The following is a 26,978-nucleotide window of genomic DNA, read 5'->3' as shown; positions in this document are numbered from 1 at the left end:
GGTTTGGTTTTTCCATCCTCCTTTTTCTAACTTCAACTTCTCCATGTCTCTCAGTCGTCCTCAACTTCTTCTTGAACTACATCATTTATATCTTCAGCTATGACCTTCTCCGCTACTCCTCTGTCTCTGTAGATCAAGCACCTTTTGAATGATTACACGGTGCTATTTTATAAAAGTTAACCGACCATAGCTATATGATTTGGAAAAATATGTTGATGGTTCTCTTACAAGTCCACCACTTCTTGTCAATAATATTTCTAACCCACAGTTTTTATCCTGAAGAAGCACATATAAACTTTGGCTGGATTATGTCTTCCCTCACTGCTCCAATCCTGGCTAAGGTTAAGGCATGTGATACTTCCTTTTCTATCTGGACAAAACTTGATGCTCTCTTGGCATCCAAAACAGATGCACATCTTATTCATCTCAAGGAGTCTCTGTCATCAATCAGGAAAGGAAACTAAACCATGTCTGACTATATTCAATCGGTTAAAAATATTATTGATTTTCTTGTAGCTAGTGGTGTTGACATTTCTGACAAAGAATTCACGCATTATGTTGTCAAGGGACTTGATTCTTCCTATGAATCAATTGTCACTTCTTTAATCACCACAATGGGTGTTATTACAGCCGATGAATTTGCATCCATGCTTCTCTCTTATTATCTTTGTGTCACAGCACAAAATCAGGCATCTCTCTCTTCCCCACTTGCTAGTGCTGCTTCTGTAAGTCGCACTGAGGATGTTCCGTTTACAAGAGATGGAAAACTATATGTTATTTGTCAAATCTGTATGAAACCCTTTCATAATGCTCGTGACAGTCGCAATAGGTTGGATACAGTGACTTACTCTTTGCGTGACAAACACCCACAATCCAAGAATACTGCTACCAGAGGACGATGACCATCTTATATTGCTCCAGCTACGTATATTGCATCTCATTATTATGTTTATGCCTACGGTCGGCTTCCCGATAGTGGTACGACGAATCATATGGCTAATAATCTCTGTAACCTACATACTCATTACGGATAAAATGGACCATATTATATTCGCACTGCTGGAGGTTTATCCTTGCCGATTTCCAACACTGGTGATGGTATTCTTGCCACTCCTATTCGTAAGTTTCTCCTTCCTAATGTTCTTCATGTTCCACATCTCTTCAAAAAAAATTTATTGGTCTCTAAATTCTTCCTTGATAATAATGTCTTCTTTGAATTCTATGACACTTTTTTCCCTGTGAAGGATCGCCAAACTGGGGAGGTAGTTTTTTAAGGAATTCTCAATAAGGGGGGCCTTTATACTCTTCTTCATATTTCATTGATTTTTGCTCTTTTTGATAAAAGTACTTCTTTACGAACATGACACTCTCGTTCGGGGAATCCAATGCTCAAAACTGTTAAAGCCAATGTCTCCAAGCATAGCTTACCTGTTTCTTCTTTTCAATTCCTTTATGTGTAAGTCATGTTTAGCTAATAAAAGTCATAAACTTAGTTTTTCAGCTAGTACTATAGTTTATGAACATCCTTTGGGATCTTATTGTTTCAGATGTTTAGGGTCCTGCTCCACTTTTATCTAATGAAGGCTTCTGGTACTATATTATCTTTGTTGATATATTTGTTGACTTGGACAACCACTAGATTCTGCCTATGGACTCATAGTTGGTCATGTTCATAAAATTATGCTTGTGACCCAAATTAAACAAACCTATCGGTAATTCTAATATGAAGGTTGTGACTGATATGATTATTTTTTTAATACGGTAATATAGTGGTTCGTAGGCTACATCCGATCTTTTTTTAAATTGGAGTTGGTTTAGAAATTAGACAGTCCAAACCTTAAGCACCAGACCGTTTTATGGTTCTCACAAAACAAAAAGAACCGCCGACTAAAATCTGTCTATTGACGCGTAAATTGCCCCATGGACAACTAATAAGATTAGGAATTTGTTGTCTGATATTAAAAAACCGAACAAAAAGAGCTTCTCTCTTATAGTTCAATTAAAAATAAATGAAAAACTTCGGCATTTAGAAAAACTTTATGATACAGAACAAGAGATAAGTAAACAAATATATCTACAGATCACATTGTTAATCTAGGAGAGAGGAATACAAAATATTTTCATATAAAAACCTTGAAAAGAAGGAAAATGAATAATATAGATTGCATGCTAGCCCTTATACCATCTCCAATGAGGGAAGAGGAAATTTCCTTAAAATCTGACGTGGCAGCGAATAAAATCTCCATGTAAAGCAATAAGGAATCACCAAGTCTTATGATGTTACAACTAAAGAGTATACCGATCGGTTAAATGTTACATGATTACCTTATTTATTCACGGTCGGAAAATAGTTTAACGAGAATAATTTCCTCTGATATTTAATAACTTAAAATGAAGCATTTTTAAAACATATAACGTTGTTGTTTTTGTACTGTTGTGGAGCCAATCGGTATAATGAATACGGATCCATGTTTTGAATTATGATGGGAAAAGAAAATGTGGACCCAATCTGTATACATGTCTTGAATACCTATCCATGTTTTTTTAATTATCCGTGAAAAGAATACCGATCGGTATACATTTCATATCATTTCCCTTATCCCCTTATTCCATAACCAAATTCCCTGTATATGGGGTATGGAATATAAATTTTGGGGAATTCCCAATTCCATAGGAGATGATATTTCCCCAATTTAAAGGTACAAATTCCTCGTTGGAGATGGTCTTATGGTGAAGTCACAGTTGATAAAAATGAGATCAAGGTAGTTCTAAAACACTATTTAATTTTGTGGATCTCTTTTTAGCCACTCATGTAAGAAATGATAATAAGATTTCTAAACATTTAACGATAGGCATAAATGAACAGGATAATACTAATCTGATGGACATCCATTCAAAAGAGGAAATTTGGAAAGTAGTTATGAAACCGAATAAGTCGTCAGGTCGGGACAGGTTTCCAGTAAGTTTTCATAAATACAATTGGTACATTGTAGGTTCCCAGATAGTCAGTTGTATTCAATAATTTTTTGTGTCAAAAACTTTAAATCCTGATTTAAACAAAAAATTTCTTTTCCTTATTCCTAAAATTACGAATCCAACGGATCCTAGTGACTTTGGACCTATAGGATTACGTTATACACCTTATTAAATCATATCTAAGTTGTTAACAAATAGAATGAAATTTTTTGGATACAATTATTTCTTCGTTTCAGCCGGCCTTCTTTTTTGGAAGATGTGCATGTATATGCCAACATCATATTTGTACATGAAGTAATTTATTCACTTCACAAAAAGAAATAAAAAATAGAAGGACTTGGGATTAAGATAGATATGTCAAAAGCATTCCATAGGGTAAATTGAGATTTCATAAATAGGCAATGCTAGCATTAGGTTTTAGTAGTGAATGGTGTCAACATATGAATAAACATATTTCCACCCCTTCTATTGTTGTGTTGTTAAATGGTATCCCAAGGGAATTTTTCAAACCATATGAGGGGTTTGAGACAAGGAGATCCATTGTCTCCTTACCTGTTTTTGATTTTTATATATGGAGGTTTTCTCTAGGCTTTTGCTAGCTAAAGAGAAGGAAAAATTAGTCCATGGAACCAAGATCTCTTGAAAAATTAGTCCATGGAACCGAGATCTCTTGATATAGTCCACCTATTTCACATCTTTTTTTCATAGATGATTACCTCTTATTTACTAATGAAGATTTAAAAAGTTGTAAGAATATATTAAAAATCATAAAAACCTTTAGTTTAGCTTCAGGAAAGATAATAAATTTCAATAAATTTGGCATTTTTTTAATAAGAAGACCCATCCTAAATTACAGAGAATGATGTAAGATTAAGAAAATTTCAATTAGAGACTCTTATTCAGGTGCTCCTTTGTTAATTGATAGGTATAAATTCAAAAAAATTGACTCTATTGTCCAGAAAATGAAAGAAAGAGTAAAAGGTTGGATGAGTAAAATTCTTTCACAGCGGGTAAAGTAATACTCAATTAATCTATTCTGTCTAGTCTCCTTATTTTTCAAATAGGTTGTCTCATTCATTCTAAAAAGATAATAAAAAGGATAAATGTGAATCAAAGGGATTTCTGGTGGAGGAAAGATTCTAATGCTAGGGATCATTGTCCTATGGTTTAGGACTTCCTCTGTAATTCAACATCTATAGGATATATGGGTTTCAAAGAGGCAGGAAAAATGAATAAGGATATGGTAGAAAACATAGCATGGAGATTGGTCTCGCAACCAAAATCTTGGTTAGCTAAGTTGTTAAAGTCTAATTATTATACGAATAAATCCATTTTTGGCTTAAAAAAGAAAAAAAAAATACCAATGCATCTTGGATTTGGAAATGCATTTTGTAAGGTGTGTCTTTTATATAAAATCACATCTGTAGGGAAGTAGGGATGGTTAGTCTATTAGTTTTTGGAATGATAGATGGATTGCTCAATAAATTCTTTCACAGCGAGTAAAGTAATACTCAATAAATCCATTCTATCTAGTCTACCAATTTTTCAAATAGGTTGTTTCATTCTTCCTAAAAAAGATAATAAAAAGGATAAATGTGATTCAAATGGATTTTTGGTGGGGGAAAGATTCTAATGCTAGGGGTCATCGTCCTACGGCTCAGGATTTCCTCTGTAATTCAACATTTGTAGGATGTATGGGTTTCAAAGAGGTAGGAAAAATGAATAAGGATATGGTAGCAAAGATAGCATGAAGATTGGTCTCTCAACCAGAATCTTGGTTAGCTAAGTTTTTAAAGTCTAATTATTATACGAATAAATCCATTTTTGGCTTAAAAAAGAAAAATACCAATACATGTTGGATTTGGAAATGCATTTTGCAAGATGTGTCTTTTATAGAAAGTCACATCTGTTGAGAAGTAAGGGATGGTCAGTCTATTAGTCTTTGGAATGATAGATGGATTTCCGATTTAAAATTTCCTTTAGGTCACTATGGCCTCAACACAAACCCCTTGTATCAGACTTGATTGACCCTGATACTTATAAGTGAAACTAACTCACAATCTCTGCTACTTTCCCTCATGTTATTGCCCATAAAATTCTAAACATTAACTTGTTTAGCTCTCTGGAGTATGGTCTAGAAAAAGATAAAATTAGATGGTTATAACCAATAATGGAGTCTTTACAGTTACGTCTTTTTATGATAAGTTTAATATGCTCGTAACCCCATCTGAGGCAACCTGTACTTTTTGAAAGTCCCTTTGAAATATTAACATCTCTCGAATAATTAAAATATTTTTGTGGAAATGCTTAAATGTTTCCCTACCCGTCATACATAAGATTTTTTCTCCCGATTAAACTTGTATTTTCTGTAATTCTGAAATTGAAACTTTATCTCGTTTGTTGTTTGAATGTTCTTTTGCTAAGTCTTTGTGAATGCTACCTCCTATGGCTGGTAGGTGTACTGACTTGGAAGTTGGAACTGCTTTTATAGATTATTTTGATGTTTGGATGAGTGTTACATGTAACTCAATTGACATTCAATCAACCGCTACAAAATGTTGGTTGATATGGAAGGAAAGGTGTTGCAGAATATTTAAAGACAAATCTAGTTCTTCCTTGAGCATTAGCCTTGCTGTTCTAAGACACTTACAATTTTAGAAACCGACAGAAGATGCAAATAAGAATAAATCTAATGTTTCACATCAAATTGAGAAAACAAATTGTTATTGGAATCCTCCATTAGAAAGCCAATCTAAGACTTGGGTTTCAAAATCCTTGATTTCTGGTTTTGGTCTAATATGAAGGAACTGTGCAGAGAACAAGCAAAGACCAAATTCAAGATTCTTCAGAGCAACATATCCAAAAAACGCAGAGGCATTAGCTCTTTTGAAGGGAGTTAAATGTGCTAAACAGATAAATTTAAAATATTTCTGGATGGAAGGAGATCGCGAGAGAATTTGGCTTTTATGCAAGGGAAGAACAGCTTAGTCAAATGGCATAATGAATCGATCTCAAAGAAGCAATGTTCATTTTATCTAGTTGTGATAATTTTTTTGGATTTATCTACACACCAAGAGACAGTAACCAGGGAGCATATAAGTTGGCAAAAGAGGCTTACAAATCGTCTCTTCATCAAAGTTGGAGTCTAATCACGCTAAATTTTCTTTCTGCAATTTTAATATTAGATAAAATAAATTATAGGTCTATTGCTTTGTCAAGTTCTGTTTTAGAAAATTCTGTTTTTCAGAGGAAAAATACCTGTCAGCAGTTTGGAACATTAGGGCGTCAACCGCCTTGATCAGAATAATCATTTTTTCCTTTTTCTTAGGGTCAGTCTATTGATTCCTGGTGTCAGTTTTTCCTTTCAATATATATAACCAATTCACTAATGGTGAGTTTGTTTACAGAATTCATGATTTCAAGGATTTATAATCCCATGGGATCAAAAATTCTAGGAGTCATGTAAATCCCTTTTGTGTTTGATAACTCATTTACAGTTGCTAATATTCATAGTATTAGTTTGTTATAAAGTCCATATGTTGTTTGGTATTACTCTCAGAATCTTAAAATGTGGTATATATATGAGATTTAAAGTTAAAATAAATGGGTTCATAAATCCCTTGATAAATTTTCCAGCAAATTTTAGGGTGGAGATTGGATTCCATATGGAGGATTTGTTGGAAAACTAATTTTCGTGAAAAATGTTATCCAGGGACTTGGGCAACCAAACGTACCGAAAAAAAACATAATTTCACCAACTCCCATAGACTCATGAATCTCACCTTTAAATTCTACGTCCAAACCCACCAACAAAAAAAAGAAAAAAAAGAAAAAAATCCCATGGCCCAAAAGCTATGAAAATTTGGGAGGGAATTGAATCGTAGTGTATTGTAGCCTAGCCTTGACGGGGTGCCACCCAAATTGACGTGCTGTATACATTCCACGTGTATCAAACCCACCGATATGAGACACTCCGTAGTCCGTAGTAGTTCGTATAGATCGTCCACCTCTTTTTCATTTCCATGCTTAATTTTCCATCACACCAATTTCTTGAACCCTAACAAGAAAACCCCCATTTTCTATCACACCATTTCTTGAACCCTAACAAGAAAACCCCAATTTTCCATCGCAACATTTCTTGAACCCTAGCAAGAAAATCCCTTTCTGTGTGTTCTCTTTCTGTAAAAATCAAAGAAGGTTTCATGGATTGCTTCAGCCGTCTACCATTAGAGACCACATTGGAAATTTTAACCAGAGTTCCAGCCGAAACGATCCCTGACTGTAAATCAGTATGTAAAATTTGGGGAAATCTTCTTCGTCCTGTATCATTCTCTAAAATTCACTTCCATCATCACAATCAGGACGATGATTCTGGTAAGTTGAGTTTTCTTGCTTCAACTAGTAAGAAATATATGGATTATGATAACCTAGAGTTCAAATATTTTGAGTATAACAAGAATCATAACTCAGAAACGTCTATTGAGAGAATTAAAAAGGTTAATTTCAAACCTCCATTTAGAGATGCTAAGATTGTTGGTTCTTCTAATGGTCTGCTTTGTCTTACTGGAACCCCATCTATTTGTATTTGTAACCCGATTACTAGAGAACAAATAATGCTTCCTGAAATCAAGACACAGTATTGTGATAATCATGAGCATTGTATGTGGGCTAATGGGTTTGGTTACCTTTCTTCAACAAATGAGTACAAAGTTGTAGCAATACATGCTTCCTCGGAGCCCATATTCATAGATGTCCAGATATACACACTAGGTAGTCGCAGCGGATGGAGAAACCTTGGAAGATTCGATATGGACCTCTGCCAATCATCTTATGCGTTTTTACCACAAGGTGTCTTTGCCAATGGAGCTCTTTATTGGGTTTCGGGTGATTTAGAAATGATCGTTACCTTCGACTTGACTCAGGAAAAGTTTTGTGAAAATCTGTCACCACCTCCTGTGCCACCAAATGGATTTTGGACTTGGAACACAATAGGAGTTTTGGATGGGTGTTTGTATGTAGCTGTTTGGCAACTTGTCGAAGGAGATGAAACAGAATGGTTTGACATATGGCTATTGAAAAAGAAGAACGATAATCATGGCATGAAAGAGAGCGAGAGATATCAGTCATTTGGTTGGACTAAAGAGTTTAGGCTTATACAAAGCACATTAGTAGCTGTTACGAAGAGTGGCGGTGCTTTAACTCACTCTGCGGAGTGGTTCAATATTTACGGCCCAAAATCTTCTACCTCTAAAAGGTTTGGGGATCTTAAGGAATGTTTTATTCATGAAATATTTCCACACAAAAACACCTTAGTTTCGTTGAAAGGCCTAGGGGAAGAAGGTACAAAGATAATGGAGCCGATTGAAGTTGAAAAGGCAGGAAGACGTGATTTGCTTTTGGAGCAGCCGGAAGAGGTTGAGGCCCTGGATGCCTTACTTTCATTGAAAGAAATATGGGTAAAGGATAAGGAGATTATGGAGTCGATTGAAATTGAGGAGACAGAAAGCCATGGTTCTTCTTTGGAGCAGCTGGATGTAGATGAGGCCAGGGATTCCTAGTTATAAACTGGTAATCTTCTTTGACCTAAATGCTGTTGATATTGTCTTAGTGAGTGATATTATGTAGACTACTATTTTTCTGTTTTCATATCATGTATCCAACATTATTGGAGTGTTTATACTTTCTTACGTTAAGCTAGATGGCTTTTGTTAACTTTGCAGTTTTTTAGTGACTTGCCTTATCTACAGGGCAGAGTACATATGATGTATACTTTGGTTACTTATTTTGTTAATGCATGGGAGTCGATTAAGTAAATGTAGGCACAATTGCTGAAAGTGATAGCCTTCCAGCAGTATGAGGAAATATATTCGATTATGTTTGTCTTACCACCTTAACAGTTCACTTTATCTGATAATAGTTTAGGGATTTATTTATAGTTGTTCATTTATGTCTAGTGTTTTCATAATGCAACTACGAATGGTAGTTTGAATAGGTAACTGCACTGAAAAGTTTGTCTTCATTCATCAATAAATATCATTGAACAATAGAGTCAACTAGGCGATGACTAACATCAATTAGCAAGGTAACTTGTGGACTACTACTACCGGGATTCAGAACACTGATTTCATTTACAAACTATTAGCAAAGGTACCTCCTTACACACATTAGGCCTACTTGGTCTAATTGCTCCCTGCACTTGCAGCCAAAAGCTTAATTCCCATGGTTCTTTTGCTAATCTGTTGTATTTTCTGTTCTATTTATTTGTTATTTTACTTGTATTGCTTTGTCTGCCTTCATGAAACTGGATTTAAAATAACAACTTTAGCTCTTGGAATTGAAGTTAATCACTGATAAATTGGCTTAGGTTTAAATGTCCCCAACATGCTTATATGAGGATGATAGAGTTTGTGATTTCGTTGTCTTTCAGAATCAGTTTCCTAAGGTTGTGTTAGGATGTAGGTGCATCATATAATCGATGAAAAGTTTGTTGAAACATTTAAGTTTGAGATGCTTCAGCTCCAACTATTTCAGAAAGCCTGAACCGCATGCTAATCAAAGAAGCGGGTTTATTCCCAGAACAATTTTCCAGGACAGGTTGTACTTTGCAACGTTTAGAAGTTATAGCTTTAAACAATCTAAGCTCATGGAACAAAATTATATCAGAGGTCAATGAGGCCTAGTACCTCCTATTCAGGCTGACATAAGGTTAAAATATTTCTGACTTTATATCCTTGCAGTATATTGGTTGTTTCTCAGAGAATGCACCGAATTGTTGGTTTGCCAAAATGGTACTGCAAAAAAGAAAGAAAACATATCTTGAAAGATCTTGAAGAAAGAAATGACCCAACTATGGGAAGATGTTTCAGCCATATATAATTTGAAGAAGCATGTTAATATATCTCTAAAAACTTTAGTCTGGAAAATCTTCATTTTTTTTAATTTCTCATTTTTGAACTTCCTCTTGAGTTACATATTTACATCTATCCACCCGAATAAACTTGAGTTGATCCTTAATGGGATCTTTCTCCTTTTCTTATATATTTACCATGTTGCCCAATTCATTGTTGCATTTGATTTCCAAGTACTTCTTTTTTTGTTTTTACATAATACTCATAGTCATGGGTCGAAGATTGATATTTTCCTCATATGTTATTTGTCGGATCAAAGGAGCTGACAATTTGGGAGCATTATGGGTGTATCTTGATGTGGTGTTTAACTTGATATATGAAGTATAAAACGCAACATTTTTTTTGTAGGTACCTAATAACCCCGCACATAACTGACTACAACAACCGATACTCTTTCTCAACACGCTTGCTGTCTTTGTTTTGGTGGTTGCCAAGTTTCCAAACATGCACACGGTCTGTAACTTTGGATCAATGGAGAAAAGTAAGTATGTGTAGACACTTTGGTTTCACTTCTCTGGAAGCCCTGTGATGATTTTTGTTTGTTTGTTTGTTTGTTAATGGACTATACCACAGTTTAGTTATTTGAATCATTGTATTAGATAAAAAAAATCAGATTGCTATAGCGAGGTACCTGCGCAATCTTTTTTGTTAACTTGATAGGAGATTGTGAATAACAAACAGTTCACTATCTGAAGACATGAGACTTGTGATAGGAATACGTGCGCATTTTTTATGAGCCTCAACTCAGGAATGTATCCACACTAGAGAAAAGATATGCACAGAGACTATTAACTAGTAACTGTAAATGAAGCAGTCAGAAACGTGCTTTTCCTACAAACTAGAGTAGGATAACATTGATCTCTGACATACAAACCACAAATAGAATGGTTCACCTATTTGCTTTTCCTGCATCATTAAAGCTTGCATAAATGACTCATGACAACAAAGCAAATCTCATTCTACACTTAGAAATCTTTTCAAAAACAGAACAAAGCAATCTCTGAACGCCAATCATGGCACAAATATGAAGTATTTCATGGCCTATTTTTTGAATCATTAAGAAAAACTTCACGTCACGACCTAATGCTGAAATCAAAAATTAAAAGGAGATCAAAAACTAAAACTTTCAATGTGTTATTTGGTTGAGCTCGTGTCAGGTGTCCGACTCTCCTTCTTGGTTGAGCTCGTGTCAGGTGCCTTCCTTGCTGGCCTATGACTCCTCTGAAAGGTTAAAAGACTTTCAACATATGTTGTAAACATGTGAAAGGGATGACCTATATACACACCTAACAAGGATAAAAACTAAAACTTTCAATGTGTTATTTGGTTGAGCTCGTGTCAGGTGTCCGACTCTCCTTCTTGGTTGAGCTCGTGTCAGGTGCCTTCCTTGCTGGCCTATGACTCCTCTGAAAGGTTAAAAGACTTTCAACATATGTTGTAAACATGTGAAAGGGATGACCTATATACGCACCTAACAAGGATACGGGACTTCCATCTCCAGTAAATCTAATCCTGCTGAAAGTCTTGTTTTTCCTATTGTAACAGTGAACCCAGACATGCGGTTCATGATAACCCAGACAGCATTCTAGGATCAAGTACTCTGTCCCGGCAATGGCGTGAAACCGAATTTTTTGATAGCTCCAGTCAAGAGGTAACGTAATAATCTCTTTAGTCCATCTTATGCTACTAGTATTTCTAGTACTGATATTTCTGTCACAGTCATCATCAAGTATCCATAGATTGACATTGTGATTTCCTGTGTCCTCTTTTATAGCTAGATGCCCATCCAACTTCATAATATAAAAGGACTCATGGGAGCTAATGCAATCAAGGTCAGACATATGGTGGCTGATGAAATCAAGGTCCGATATAGCTCTGTACTCCTCTCTTCCAACATCAAATGCCACTAGTGTCAGAACAAAATTCTAGTAATGCGTCCAATATACGGTACCATTCACATACACAGAACCATGTTTTACTTGGCAGTAATCTGACGGTGGTACCTTATCAATCCTTCTCCAAGCAGTGTCCTTGCCTAGAGTCAAGATCTCGCACATTCTGTAACATGCCTCGTACACAGGGCGGTGTTCGTCTAATGTTGTGTACTCCCCACACCCTTCAAAATATTGAAGTAACCATCCAGATATTCTCCATATACATATCACTTTGTATTCCTTGGTTGCAGGGTCAAATCCAAATTCGTAAGTACGAGACACATATACTTTCGATAAATCACACCACTGCTCTACTTGTGCTAAGTAAGTTGATCTGATCCAAGGTGCTGATTCTTGGGTGATGATATTATACAGAGAAGCAGCATGATCTTCTTTTAACTTTTCAAGACCAGGCCTATCGTTTCTTTCTACTTTGTTGATTAAACAGATCATACCATTAATAGGTTTCGATACTTGCTTACGAACCAACAAATCTTTGTTCGATATAGCTGCTTCCTGAACTGTTGTTGTTTTCGTTATCTCTTTGTTTGTGTCTAAGCACAGGTTGGCTGTCCAGTAACTCTCAAAGTTAACGAGGGCTCTCAACTTATTGTCACGAGGAAGAAGCATTATATGGGACGTAAAAAAAATTTCAGTTGCCGGCTATGGTGTAAATCAATTAAGGATTGCCAAGGTTTGCTTACACATTTGAAACGCATAAGGGATTTCAATGGGAGTCTGCTCAGTATCTTGCACAGTATTTGATCATCGTAGCTGTAGCTAGTATCCTTCATCTTCTTCATCGTGGTCATCGTCGGCGACAAAATCCGCCAAGGTGAACACTAAATAAGATTAACTAGGTTCCCGAGTTGGTCCTGAATTGAGTTTCCGTTCCCGGGTTGGTTCTGAATTTCCGAGGACGATATATATTTGGAATACCAAGTAAATAAGCTGACGTTGGCCTGAAACCGACAGTAGTAATATTATTATTTCCTTTTTTTTTTTTTTTTCTTTTACTTTGGTTTGTATTTAGATAGCTTTAGATTTAAGCAGTTACCGCGTAGCTTTATATTTAAGCAGACTCGGTAAAATCGTCCTCTATAAATAGAGGATGCTCGATTGAATAATCTATCTTCTAAATTTTTTTCTCTCTCTCGAATATTATTGATTGCGAATTGAAGAATCAGAATCAGAAACAATGTTCAACAATTCTGCACCTACGTTTGGTACACAGCAGCAGTCGGTTTTCGGGCAAAACAACAGTTTTTTTCTCCTAAGCCTTTTGACACTCCTACAACTCCGTTTGGTACTCAGGCAGCGGGGTCTATGTTTAGCGGCACTTCAACGAGTAATTTCGGAGGAGGAACTCCGGCTCTTTCATTGCCGGCGGTTGGAAATACAGCATCAGCCCCGGTAAGTTCCTTTGGCACAACTCCAGCTTTCGGTACTACATCCGCCTTCGCCGGAACTTCTATATTTGGGCAGAAGCCTGCTTCCAATGCAAACACTCCGGCTTTTGGTACAACTCCAGCCTTCGCTACTCCAACTACACCGGTCTTCGGGTCTCAACCAAATACAGGATTCGGGTCCCAACCAAATACACTATTCGGGTCCCAACCTAATACAGGCTTCGGGTCCCAACCAACTGCAGGATTCGGGTCTCAACAAAATACAGGCTTCGGAGGGGGATTTGGCAACCTAGGATTTGGTGCTACACATGCTGCTTCCACAACCGCTCCTCCTTTTGGTGCTCAACCTTTGAGTTCTAGGTTTGGCCAACCAAATTCTGGATTTGGTAACAACCCTTTTAGTTCAAATCCGGCTCCCTTCGGATTCCAAAGTTCTTCTATTAGTATGCAGACTACAACACCCTCTACATTTGGAACTCCAGGTTTCGGTCAACCATCACGTGGTGGAAGCAGAGCAGTGCCATTCGCTCCTACAAATACCGAGGAACTTCTTGGTGGGAAGACTGAAATACATAAATTTCAATCAATATCTTGTATGCCTGTTTATGCAGAGAAAAGTCATGAAGAACTGAGATGGGAAGATTACCAGTTGGGTGATAAAGGTGGTCAAATTACTCAGCCAAATTCATTTACCTCTACGACGACAAATCCCAACCCATTTTCACTTGGTCTTCAGAAAACAACTACCTTTACTGGTTTCAACACTTCAGGGACGGCTGGATCAACACCATCAAACCCGTTTGCAACAGGTACATCATTAACGTCAACAAATGCATTTAATCAACCCAGTATTACTCCTGCATCCACTCCATATAATTTTGGAACTACTCCTTCATTCACCACCACTCCAGCCTTTACTTTTGGAACTACTCCTTCAACTGCAACCTCGCCTTTTAATTCAATACCCGGAGCAGCCAACCCCTTTGTTACACCATCTGCATTCCAACAGCCAAATACAGCCTTTGCACCAGTAAGCACAAGATCTGCTCCTCTGACGAGCACGGTTGGTACACAAAATTCTAGCGTCTGGAACAATACTTTCAATTCAACGCCTGCCTGGAACAGTACGAGCATTGGCCAAACAAACGCATCGCAACAGACTACCCCAGCTTTTAGTTTTCAGCAACAAGGCCAAACAAACCCAGCACAGCAGACTCCGCCAGCTTTTAACTTCCCTAGCAGCGGTTTTCAGCAACAAGGCCAAACAAACCAATCACAACAGACTCCGGCACCGGCTTTTAACTTCCCTAGCAGCAGTTTTCAGCAACAAGGCCAAACAAACCCATCACAACAGACTCTGCCAGCTTTTAACTTTCATAGCAGTGGTTTTCAGCAGCAACAGACATCAAGTGGTTTTGGGCAGAACACCTTTCCCCAACTGTCTACTGGCAACCAAAGTAATCCACCAGCTACACAACCATCTGGTGTTACAATGAATCCTTTTGGAACACTTCCTGCAATGCCTCAAATATCAATTGGACATACAAGAGCTGCACCATCAATTCAATATGGAATATCTAGGATGCCTGTGGTCGAGAAAGCGGAACCTGTCAGAGTTTCCCCCTTGTTGATGACTTCTAGACATTTGTCTCAGAACAGGATTAGGCTACCTGCTAGGAGATCTGCTAACAACAAGAGCTCAAGGGTGCCATTTTTCGGTGATGATGAGGAACCTCCTAGCACGCCAAAAGCAGATGCCCTTTTCATTCCAAGGGAGAATCCAAGAGCTCTTGTTATACGCCCCCTTGAACATTGGACCTCAAGAGTCTCTGCAGAAAAATCAAAGAATACCAACAATACTCCTCTGCACGAGAATGGTAAAGTCTCCGAGAAAGATTTAGGTTCAAGTTTGAATGGCTCTATCAACCATGAAAACCATAAGAGTAATCCATCATTGGCAGAGAATAGCAATGACAAGGAGCGGACAGTAAATGAGAACGGGGCAGATATTGAGGCGCTGATGCCAAAACTCCACTACTGTGACTACTACACGGAGCCTGAGATTCAAGAATTAGCAGCCAAGGAGAGGGCAGAGCCAGGATTCTGCGGTAAGGTGAAGGACTTCATCGTTGGAAGGCATGGGTTACGTAGCATCAAGTTTGCAGGAGAGACTGATGTGCGAAACCTTGACCTGGAGTCCCTGGTACAATTCAACAACCGGGAGGTGATAGTTTACCTGGATGATAGTAAGAAGCCCCCAGTTGGACAAGGACTGAACAAGGCTGCAGTGGTGACACTCCTCAACATCAAGTGCTTTGATAAGAAAACTGGACAGCAATACTTGGAAGGGGTTAAGGTTGAAAAGTTCAAAGAGTTGCTGATGAAGAAAACGGTTGACCAGGGTGCCGAGTTTGTTTCTTATGATCCCATCAAGGGAGAGTGGAAGTTCAGGGTGAACCACTTTTAGTCAATACATGTATATATAAGTGGTGGTGTTCTTTTAATTTATTTATTTTTCCTGAGTTGGGTGCATGTATGAATCGCTCTAGGTTTTTGATACTCTTCTCTCCTTGTACTACTTTGTTTTCCTTTTTAATTTTTCAGTGTTCGTAAAATGTTATCCCAGTACTACTATTGATGAATGAAGAATACAGTTGGTGTCAATACGAATTTCAGGACCTAATTCTCTCACTCCCACTCTAAGCTACAAATTCAGTCTTATATGAAGCTCAAAATTGGATGAATTTCATCAAAACGCTAGTCTCACTTAGGTAAATGATTGTGATTTCTGAGATTTTATCTTCAGAAACAGTAAGAATCTACTCGTCAGTTCCAAGAATTTCATGATGGGAGTTCTTGGTTGGCACTATTCTTGGGGTATTGAGAACACACATTGTTCAGGACATGTGTCAAAGTGCCAGGAAAGTACTTGTAACTCAAGGTAGACAGTTTAAGACTGATGAGTCTGAGTTATTTAGTGACCTGCTATATTAGTGTAGGAGTGTGATCACTCTAGCTATTAGATATCTGTTTCGCCTTAATAATTGTTGTAAAAGGTTTTTCGAACATTGGTTTAGTTGCTAATGAGTTGGTTTGTAATATGTTTGGACAGCCAATAAATGTGGGATTAGATCAACAATTTGAGGTTAAGAGGCCAAGGTAGCTAAGGATAACGTCAAGGAGTACTTCAGGGAGATGCTAGAATACCATCCACACCGTCTCAACGACCACGTCACTTTCTCCTATCTCTCTGAATGACAGTTTGTTAATAGATTCTGTTGAACCTGTTCTATGCTGCACTCTTGGATTATGTGAGTAGTACTTAAAAGTGGGGGTGTCACTTCGAATCTTATTAAATAAGTAAAAACTAGATAGTTACAAGTAGATACCACTGCAGCAATAGTAATTTCCTATCTAAATCCCTATGTTACATATGGTTGTCCTTTTAGCTCTTTCCAGTGTAGATTGGGATATTGGAGATTCAAGATTGCACTCTTGGTCTCGGTTACCCTTTTTTCACAAGCTAGTTTTTGTTTTTGTTTTCTGCTCAGAAGTTGTGAATAAATCTTTGGACTCCACCATCTCAGCAGAACAGCCTATACCTCTCCGGGTCTGAGCTAGCCGATACATTAACCTTCACTTGGAAAAGTTGAGCAGCGGGAAAAAGATGGAAAAGATGTTCTTTCAGGAATTGAAACTACAAATGTAACAACTGATTATGCAGCATTTGTTTATGGGAAGCAGAAATTTATTGTTTTCAAATGAATAAATGCCGTATTCTTTCAGTTTATTGGGGTGCAATGGCTTGCAGACAGAACTGTATTATGGTGTAACAGACATCCCAGTCCCAGGGCTTCAACTCCACACAGAACCGGTATGCAAGAAGTCAATATATATGCACAGTAAAATGCAAAATATGTTGCAGAAATCAAGGCTTATAACTTTTTTAAATCTATGTTTGTAAGAATTTGATGAAAAAGATTAAAGGTATAAAACTTCACAGACCCAGTAATCAAATTTCGAGCTCTCTTATCATAATATATATGGAAATAAAAAACTCTAACATATGTGTCAGCAAAGAAGTTGAGAGGAAACTACTACTTGAAACCTAAAAACTTTCATCAAAAAAATCGAAGATATATAGAAAAACTAAACTGAAAATAACATATGAAACCTAATCTTTTGCATTATAATTATTTATTGCTAATTTTTTACCTTTTTACTATCTGCATATTTTTTATGTACCGTTTTCTTCTACCTACTTTGTTCTCCAATACTCCATGATCTCCATCTGTTGTGATATATTCAACATCTGCAAATAGCAAAACAAAGTCTACCATCATCAACATCAAGAAAAGCCCATATTTGTATGCTCTCACCTTCTCGAAACTTATTAGCACTTCGAAAATGATTCCAATCACTAGTAAGAACCAAAAGACCCCAATCCTTGAGAAACATATCGAACTTCTGTAATCCATTGTCATATACTTTAACTGCAATTCCTTCCTTCGGAATCTTTTTAATGTTTAGCAATGATTCTAGTATCTCCGTCTCAACAAATTCTTTGTTTAAATTTAATCTTCCTTGGCTTTTAATAATATCGCTTTTGTACAATTGCTTTGTAGTTGAGACTATTGAATACGGCTGTGCCATTCTACTTATTTCTTGCTCCATTGAATCAATATCAAGAATGTTATCAAAAAACTCATAATCTTGTTCCTCTTGCAATGGTACAAATGGTGGTGGTCCTCGTGGTGCAGGAGGAATAATGTCTGGAAACCCTAATTCCAATTTCTTCCACCAAGGCTCATTCTTTGATTTGAAACTACAAAGAATCATTGCAGCCACTTCTACTTCATCTTTATATGATTTTTGATTATCATTGATATTTTCGTCGACTTCCATAGCCTCTTGTGAATATCTCTCCATTATTTTGAGAAGAAAACAGTGCTTTGAATCCTTTGATAAACCTAAACAGAAAGAAGAAGAAAAATATTGAATGAAGCCAAAGAATTTATTAACTCTCGAAATGCAACCCTAATATTTATGTATACCAATTTTGGTGAAAACAGATTTTCGTATTTGGGATTCTCACGGATAGGAGTTTTAACTTTTTTAAATACTTCGATGGTATAGGTTTCTTGATAATTAACTAATCAAGTCAGGCAACCAATTGCCATTGCTGCTTTGGCAACTTGGCATAGACATGCATAGTTGCATGAACCGGTGGCTGAGCCAGCTCATGGCAAGGTTGGGCAGTTGCCTACTCTGCTGGGCTCGTTTCCAAGCCTAATTGTGCCTAATACCCGCCCTAAAATTTCGTTGCACGCTGAAAATTTGTTGCCTCTTCGTATCAAAATTTTAGATTTCTGGATCAGCATCTATATGAAATATATATAACTCTAGGAGTGCGGATGAACGTATTGAAACCTCAAATGGTACTAAGATAAGCGTATTGAAACGTCATTTACTGCGCCTCTTGCCAACACAAATTTTGATACGTGACTCAACATCCTCATGTGCTGGCTTCAGCTTATAACATCGACTGGCATGTAAATTTTCTGTTTGATTCGGGCATAGTGGCAACCGAAAGTTTATGGCTTAAGAGTTTGGTCCAAGAAATATGTTCTACTGAGAACTTAATAAACAGACACAGGAGATTAGCACTAGGGAAGGATTACATGCAATTTAAATGACGTTCGAAAATACAACATGAAATTAACTAACATGTGCATTCAATTGAACCTACGTTATTTCCTTGTGACTCATATGCTTATTTATTGGTTGGCATTCTGGATGACCTTCTTGTTGAGTTGCAAACCTAAACGATATTCAACCAGTATAATCTTTAATAGTTCAAAAAAACGTTGAATAAAAGAAGCCGTGAGATATTGGGGTAAACTGAATAAAGTATAATTAAATTTTAGAAATTATGGTTTACTGATAAAGAAAATATTTTCTTTTTTAAAGATAAGGAACACTAGCGTCCCACCATCAGTGAAAACAAAATCTTGGCGGAACACTTTGTTATCCAATTTATCCCGGTAATATCCGCATGGATACAACTGTTATAACTTTGTGGGATTAAATTTAAAGAATTTATGTAATTTGTTTTTAAATTTTTTATTTCTGTGATTTTCTCTGAATTTAAAATTTAAATGTTTTTTTTTATCACTTTACAACTCTAATTACTTTGATATGAACAATATTTTAGTTGTTGGTTTCTCTCACCGTGAGTTAACTTGCTGGTGTTTTGGGTCAATCGATGCTGATGAGTTAATAAACTAGAAGCTTCGAGTTGGGCACAAGAGCTTGAACTACTTTAAGCTTAACATTTATAAGTCCATTTAGGCAGCAGCAATTGTAGCGGTAAGTGCTGAGGGGTGGCGGTGGCGGGCGTAACATAGTGGTGGCCTATGGGAGGAGAAAGAAAGAAAAATAGTTAAGGGATATAGGTTATATTCCTTTTTGAACAATTGAACTATGAAATGGAATTGTCATTGATGATGTTACAGGTTCTTAGCTTCTTACACAATTGACCCGGGAATCACAATCGGATCCAATGACTTGCCAGTTCGATACCCGATCCGGTTCTCAAAATATTACTTGACTCAAGGAAGTCTACGAAAATCCAAGTCCAACTCGATATCGTCTGATTGTATTGTCGTTGGTCTAAATCATATCGTATAGTATCTCTTTTCTCAAACATATTGTCATCAGTTAAAGGTTTCCCTCCACTGCTCCTCCCTCTCACAGGTGGCCAACAACAACCAATCATGGCGAATGATGAACTCACATACCAATAAACCTTGATCCAACATCCAGATGTTCAAATCCTCAAAGCTAAAGAAAAGTCGTAGAACATGTCATAGTTAGTTGTTAGCTTTGATAGTTGTTTTTCTTTTCGTTTCTTTGTTTGGCTTTTTCTTTAATATTATTGCGTATTACCGATCTTTAGAGGAGGTAATGAAAATATACTGTCGAGTAATTATATAACGACTTTGATATTTTCTCATGCAAGTAAAAACAACAAAAGGTAGCAAAGACATGTAACATGAAGGATGATTTCTTGTGCTATCTCAGTACTTTTGGAATGAATTTTGTTGTTTCGAAAAGCATGAAAGACGACTAGAAACAACTTAACCGTCATATAAGAGAATAGGTCTTTGTTTATTTTTACATTGTCATAAAAGGATTATAGCAAAGAGGAGGAATGGAGTTACATTCATTGGGTATAATTGTTCATCCATGTCTCAGTTTCCATCTTCTTAATTCTGTTCAATTGTTTCACCATTCCCAACCTTTCGGGTGAATAAGGAGAAGGAATCAAAATTCAACAACTATTAAAATTCGAAGTAACCGTAAAATTTCTTTCAACACGAACGGAATGTACACTAGTACTCACAGGAATCAGCATAAGAACTGTTATGGGAATAACTGCGCCAAAATCAGCAATTGTTTGGCTCAGTGTTTTTGTTTGTAGTTGTGTGAGATTGTGGCCGCTATATATGCACTTGAAGAGGAGGCCGAAAGACAGATATATCGATGAACAACAACTGAGTTCCTTTCATAATATCCTACAAATCAATACGATGAAACAGTTAATTAGTTATTTTTTCGCTATTAAGATAATTAAATTCTATGTTACAAAAAAAAAATGAACAAGATTTGTGAACCTTACACAGCTTATACATATCAGCCTGTTAACGGATTTCTTGAACAAACTTCCGTATGTTCTCGTTTCACCAGCGCAAACGCTCTGTAGCACAGCATTGGCATATTTAAAGTTTTTTTTGTGTCTACATCTTGCCAAGGAGCTCGTGGCTAAGTAGTTCACGGTAGTTTTTACCCATTTGGGAGAGAGAGAGAGTGCATAAAAATATAGATACCAACATACCTTGATAGTTTGAGCCACGATGTTATTGTAGTTATACCCCGGTATGAAAAAGTCGACAATCTCTCGAAGCACTATGGAGTATACAGATACGTCGGTTGTGCGTGGAGTAGTTGGTTGCAATACTGGATCACGAAGACTTATTTCAGCACTCTTTAGTAGTTCTCTGTTAGATGATATCCCAAACAATTACTAGTTTGTTAATAACACATGACTAACATAGAATACCCCAAAAAGCCACGCAAACGTACCCAGATTTATAATATGCTGCCCAATAATCTTCTAAACAAACGCTTAAGAGAACCTGACTGGGAAAAGTATCAAAGAAACTACTGAGTAAACAGACCACATTTCAATTCAATATGAGTCGAATTTGTATACCTTTGCTGAAAAACTGCAGCCACTTTCATATTGAAAGAATGTTGTGTTGAAGTTTGATAGTGCTCAAATGCTGAGAAAACGTCAGAACATGTTGTGAAAACAGCAGAGAGAATAATTTCTTTCTCTGCTTGGATTGTATGCTGCTTGGACCGCCTTCTATCGTTAAGATCTGTAGATGGAATTGTAGCGTAAAAATTGACCCATCCGCATTCTTCAACCACGACCTATAAATTACACAATATGACCAAAATGTTTCATTTCTTGTGTCCCTTATTGCCAGCTGACCATCAATATGCTCAAAAATCATGGTTATCCTTGAGGAGAGACTGAAAACTGTCAACGAAAATGGTTATCCTGTGATGAAGTTTGATCTTTGAGGAAAAGAAAAGAACTAAATAAGAAAGTCAAAAGAACCAAAACCCACAAAAGTATGTAACTCACACTTTTCGCACTAGAGAAAGCTCAGCACTGCATTCACCAAATGGCAACAGCCTCTCTCTTATTGATGTATTCAACAGTGCACATACTGCTGCCTGCTCAACATTGACAAACAGATTCCAACCATATAATTGAATTGTGTTGCAACTTGCAAGGATATAGTTAAGGGAAACCATCCATAAGCGAACCAATTTTCGCCAATTAACTCTAAAGAATAACGTCGCTAAATCCATCCCAACCGAATTCCAACACATACCATGAATGAAAAAATAGCCAACTCTAGAGAAATATGTCAGCTAACTTCATACTTCAAGATTTAGCAATCGTGTGATTAACAACATCATCCCGGGTTCATACCTGATATGCTATATGTTTATACCATGAATTTACATCCACACCGACCCATGCTTTTTCCAGCTCCAACCGACCACTTAAAAATTCATGATTCTGTATGTCTGTAGAAAAGCTCCTTGCACATTCGTGCAGTATTTGAACAATTGAATCAACCCGGCTAAATCCATTATCGCAACTGATAATTTTACCCATATAACTCCTAGTTTCATTGTTTGTTTGATCATGGAAGGCTGAGAAAGCTAAGCATGAAAATGCCCCATCGAAAAATGACCTCATTCGGCATACCAATGAAACTGATACGCGATAAGTACAAATGTTCCTATATATTCCCGTTCTATTAAGCTTCCGCAGTTGAGGTGCAGGCCTTACGACAAGAGACATAGAAATTGCTCCGGTCTCTCTAATGTTTTGTTTGAGTGTAGAGTTTCTGTTTCAAAACATTACAAAGATCTTCAAGTTAAAGAATAGGCACTTAACCACTAACCTTGTTTAAAAAATTCAGAAATCAAGTGCTTAATTACTATACTATCTTACCTGTCATTGGATCGAAAGGGAGGTATAGTGCAAAATGAGAAATGAGAAGTTGAAAAGGAAGACATTGCCAGAGAGAAAGAGAGAGATAGGGAGACACCCATTAGAGATATGTATTGCCGTGGTAGTGTTGAACTTCACTCCAGCTCATCGCACCACCATGTTTTGAACGAAATATTTTGGACTAGTTAGACAAGTTTTATGTTTGGTTTTGTTTGCTAGTTTAAAACAGAATTTATCTTCAAACCCGCCAACTAAGTACGGCAGTGAAGTCTTGAAGCCAAAATGCTGATGATATAAAATTGACAGGGGCAGCTGCCCCAAGGGAAGGTAACAATAATGAGAACTTATGATCGCACCAAAATAAATGAGCTCATGAAAATGCACATATTTTCTTGCAAGGAAAGGGATCTTCAGGGAGGGAAAGGGAAAATCTGAAGATAAATGGGAACCCTATATGTGCTTGTTCAGTGCTCGATAGTAAGTTGATTCCTTGCATTACGTAAAGAGACAAGTTGAGTCCACGTTGGCTAAAAATATGTTAGTCAATAAGCTGAAATCTTAGTAGTGCAAGTGATTGAAGAAGAAAGTGAGTCCGGAGCTCAAAACCTTTAGCGAATTTCTTTGGCCTTTCAAAATTATCCGAAAAAGAAGACGATTTTTTTTTAAGCTCTAGCTCAAATTTAAGGAAAGATTTTTGAAACTTCTGTTCTCCGTAAACTCCCGGTCATCTAAGAAATGGAAACCCTGAAAATTCTTTCATTTTGATAACAGTGTCCAATTTCAGTCGAAATTTCATTGAAAATCCCAAAATTAGGAAAACCCATTGACAAACATCGGACGGTGCTGATTGAGTTTTCTTTTAGCCCTAGTAAGAAATTTGTTGAATCCAATCTTGCGTTTCTATTTAACAACACGTTTTATTTATCTGCAATAATCATCATCGTCATCATTATGCGGTGAAAATTTCTGATAGAAATGGAGTATAAGTTGAAAATTTTGATTAAGAATTAATTATTTGAATTGTGGGGTGATGCATATATTCTGTATCCCTTATTTATAACGGAAAAGAACGATAAAGTGAAAGAAATCTTGATCCTTCTAAAACTCAGTTATTAAGGTAAGACCCCTATAGAGTACAATATATTATACCTCACTCCCTATGTGCAGGAGTTTCGGGAATCTCTCATATCCGACGGCTGCATTTTAATCTAATCAGACCTAACGGCTTAGTTTTGGCCAGCTTCAAATTCTTTAAAAGGGAGAGATGTAATTTTGTCCAGTTAAGCATTAGGGGAAATTAGGGGGAGACCCCAAAAAAAAATATTCTCATTCTCAGGCCCACAATTAATTTTGTACACCGTGACACCCATAATTATTTCTCTGACACCCAAAATTATCCAAAATTATTAAGAATTAATACATAACTCGTTATGCATACTAATTTTTCAGGCATAACTCGTTATGCAGCCTAATTTTTCAGGGGTATAATTGACAACGCAACTTGGATATAACATATCTAAAAATCCGCGCCTTGGAATTTTACAAATTTTATATCGTTGGAAATCTTTTTAAGAGAGTTACGCAACGAGTACAAACAACAATATTAAATTTTTGTTTTTCACGAAAAAATCAGAGGTGATCATCATTTTAGGCAAAATTTCGAAAACTGACTACATAACCATTATGCAGCCACCAAAAAAGATGCATAACACATTCCGCAGACGCATAACGAATTATGCAACCATTTTATCGACTGCATAACAAGTTATGTATCCATTGTTTTGGTTGATTTTAGTGCGTACATAAAAAATTGATGCATAATGCATTATGCAAACATATTTTCGGATGCATAACAGGTTATGCATCTATTTTCTCGATGCGTAAATGATTTTGCAACAAATTTCTCGATGCATAATGCATTATGCAGCCATATTTTCGGATGCATAACAGGTTATGCATCAATTTTCACGACTGCATAACATGTTATGCAGATATTATTGTAGGTGCGTGACAAGTTGTGCAGTCTTTGTTTTTGTTGGTTTCAATAGTGATGAAAAAGTTGATGCATAACGTGTTATGCAACCGTTTTCTGGACTGCATAACAAGTTATGCAACAAATTTTGTAGATGCATAACAGGTTATGCATCCATTTTCATAGCTGCATAACAACTTAAAACAACACCCAACAGACTAAAAACCAAATCTGATCTTGACATGTTATGCAGTCATAACAAACTCTATCCGATGCTGAAACAAATTGGTACCCAAGTTAGCTCACCCTACTGGTTTCTAATTAACGCCACATCCGTTGCAAACAACCCTTTTACTCATCCCACAAACGCACAACAAACTAGCAAGGAAACGGTGCGGTCAAGCAGCTGCAGCTGGTTATGTTCTTGTTGTTTATCCTTGACCAAATCTTCCACAGCACTAACCAAATCTCCTAACGGATTATGCAACGCGGCTAAGTGCACCTTATATCGGCTATTGCACATCACCACAACCTGCACATCTCGAGCCTGTATTTAACCATGATCTGCAGACACTAAACAGACCAACACCAGCAACGGACCCCAGTATTTGTCTCTCAATTTCTAGTAAACATCGTCCAACACCAGAAAAAACATTCATTTGTGAACACACAATCTGTTTTCCTAACCCTGCGCAAGAGTATTTAACCTTCAAAAGCTCTTGAACTCGAGCAACATCTAGTTGGCAATGAAATTCTTCAAGTTCTTCAACCACGCAGTGTATTCCTTATGCTCTTTCTTAACCATGTAGTCATGTAAGAAATTGGCAATGCTTGGTTTAATCCCTCTGACTTCCAAATATGTGTGGAAAGCTTCATGCAGTTCCGCATCCAAACTCCTTCAAAACAAAACGCAACAAAAGACCAACATCAATAGATAACTCCAAAAACCAATAGCAAGAAATATAATAACCAAAACTCAAAATGAATTCAACTTACGAGAACTCAGGTCCTTCGTAAGCAATATCCTCATCCGAAACATTTGGATTCTTGACAGCCAAATTGTTGATTGTAATTTCATCTGCCTCAACCATAACATCGAATTCCAAAGTTGGACCGGTTTTTTCTTAACAGTTACAACCATATCAACAGGCTGAGAACCAGCTTCTTCTTCCACCTCCTCACCACCTTGATTTGCTTCCTGGTCGTCTTGGTCTTCCTCATCACCCTCTTCATAATCACCAGAGAGATCAGGCTTGAACACTGTGACTTTGATCTCCTCACCTTGATAGTTCCTAGTCAGTGTAATAGTTTCAGCTCCATCATTATCCACAATCTTGAATGGAAACTCACTTGGTGCCTCACCAACCTATTGAGAACACACATACAGACAATAATCTTGTTCAATTGATGAAGACAAGGGCAACCAAATTAATCTCTTACTATGAAATCAAAATTAAAGTAACTAATTGCAAAATTAACACAAACCCATTACAGAAATTCATAAAACAAACTTTCCAAATTTAGAAAAAAAAAAACCCTCAAAATCTCCAGCTTCCTCCTCAGCATCAACGATTTCAGAATCAATAACTCTGAGAAGAGTGTCATCGGAATCTGGTTTCTTCTTAGCTAGAGAAGAGAACTGACGATGAGTTAGAATTGGAGTTGTTCTAAATAGATTACTATTGCCGGTGACAGTTTCAATGGCGGTGCTGGTCTTCAATGGGGTAGTGAAGATGGCAGAGGTGTAGTTTCTACAAGGAGTTCGGTTGCTAGCGGGATTACTGAATATGCGGCTTTATTCATCATTCTACTCAAAGTCGCCATTTTTGCCGAGGGTTTCTCAGAAATCTCGATGTTTTTAGGGTTTTAGAAGGAGGAGAAGTAGTTTTATTGAATTGGAAATCTCGGGAAAACATGATTTTTATATATTTTGGGTTTGAGAATAATTTTCTTCCAGAATTTAGGTGCGCGCCTGTAGTTTTGGGAGCGTGGGTTTCACAGTAGAAACATCAGGGAGAATGGGTCTCCCTGTAGTTTTCACTAAGCATTATGGGACAGTTTCGCAGAGGGATGCCTCTTGGCTTCTTAGGCCCATTAATCACCGCTGTGAGAGAAAATAATTTTTACAACTTCATCTTCATCGGTAAAATGAAGACGAATTATCATATATACAATGGT

At 36.9% G+C, this 26,978-nt stretch overlaps 3 protein-coding genes across 8 annotated transcripts; 2 read left to right on the top strand and 1 right to left on the bottom strand.

Moving 5' to 3' along the window:
• The first annotated feature begins 6,991 nt into the window (after positions 1-6,991).
• On the top strand, positions 6,992-15,868 carry LOC113304024 (nuclear pore complex protein NUP98A-like). Of its 6 annotated transcripts, none has more exons than XM_026553128.1 (6): positions 6,992-8,544; positions 10,233-10,365; positions 11,430-11,535; positions 11,659-11,746; positions 12,070-12,142; positions 12,383-15,868. In XM_026553128.1, exon 6 carries the CDS (start codon positions 13,145-13,147, stop codon positions 15,692-15,694), a length of 2,550 nt encoding a protein of 849 aa, XP_026408913.1. In that variant the 5' UTR covers positions 6,992-8,544; positions 10,233-10,365; positions 11,430-11,535; positions 11,659-11,746; positions 12,070-12,142; positions 12,383-13,144; the 3' UTR covers positions 15,695-15,868. The 6 variants fall into 6 exon arrangements, with proteins under 6 accessions (XP_026408913.1, XP_026408908.1, XP_026408912.1 ...); XM_026553123.1 differs by having other exon boundaries at positions 11,871-12,142; XM_026553127.1 differs by having other exon boundaries at positions 11,659-11,981.
• LOC113306490 (F-box/kelch-repeat protein At3g23880-like) lies at positions 7,179-8,534 on the top strand. Its single transcript, XM_026555419.1, has one exon. It carries the CDS (start codon positions 7,179-7,181, stop codon positions 8,532-8,534), a length of 1,356 nt encoding a protein of 451 aa, XP_026411204.1.
• A 9,610-nt stretch (positions 15,869-25,478) lies between the features above and the next one.
• Positions 25,479-25,917, bottom strand: LOC113304023 (uncharacterized protein At2g39795, mitochondrial-like). Its single transcript, XM_026553122.1, has 2 exons — positions 25,797-25,917; positions 25,479-25,696 (listed from the first exon to the last, which is right to left on the bottom strand). The coding sequence occupies exons 1-2, from the start codon at positions 25,889-25,891 to the stop codon at positions 25,537-25,539; spliced, it is 255 nt and encodes an 84-aa protein (XP_026408907.1). The 5' UTR covers positions 25,892-25,917; the 3' UTR covers positions 25,479-25,536.
• Positions 25,918-26,978: the final 1,061 nt, after the last annotated feature.

Source organism: Papaver somniferum, chromosome 8, assembly GCF_003573695.1.
Source record: "Papaver somniferum cultivar HN1 chromosome 8, ASM357369v1, whole genome shotgun sequence".
NCBI lineage: Eukaryota > Viridiplantae > Streptophyta > Magnoliopsida > Ranunculales > Papaveraceae > Papaver > Papaver somniferum.
This window is presented reverse-complemented; position numbering and strand designations above follow the sequence as displayed.

What these genes read in the sequence shown, in the direction of transcription:
- LOC113306490 (XM_026555419.1), top strand. Translation starts at nt 7,179, where the DNA reads ATGGATTGCTTCAGCCGTCTACCATTAGAGACCACATTGGAAATTTTA.
- LOC113304024 (XM_026553129.1), top strand. Translation starts at nt 13,145, where the DNA reads ATGTTTAGCGGCACTTCAACGAGTAATTTCGGAGGAGGAACTCCGGCT.
- LOC113304023 (XM_026553122.1), bottom strand. Translation starts at nt 25,891, where the DNA reads ATGGTTGAGGCAGATGAAATTACAATCAACAATTTGGCTGTCAAGAAT. An exon ending in TACGAAGGACCTGAGTTCTC is followed by an intron (nt 25,697 to 25,796) that starts GTAAGTTGAATT and finishes TTTGTTTTGAAG; the next exon opens with GAGTTTGGATGCGGAACTGC.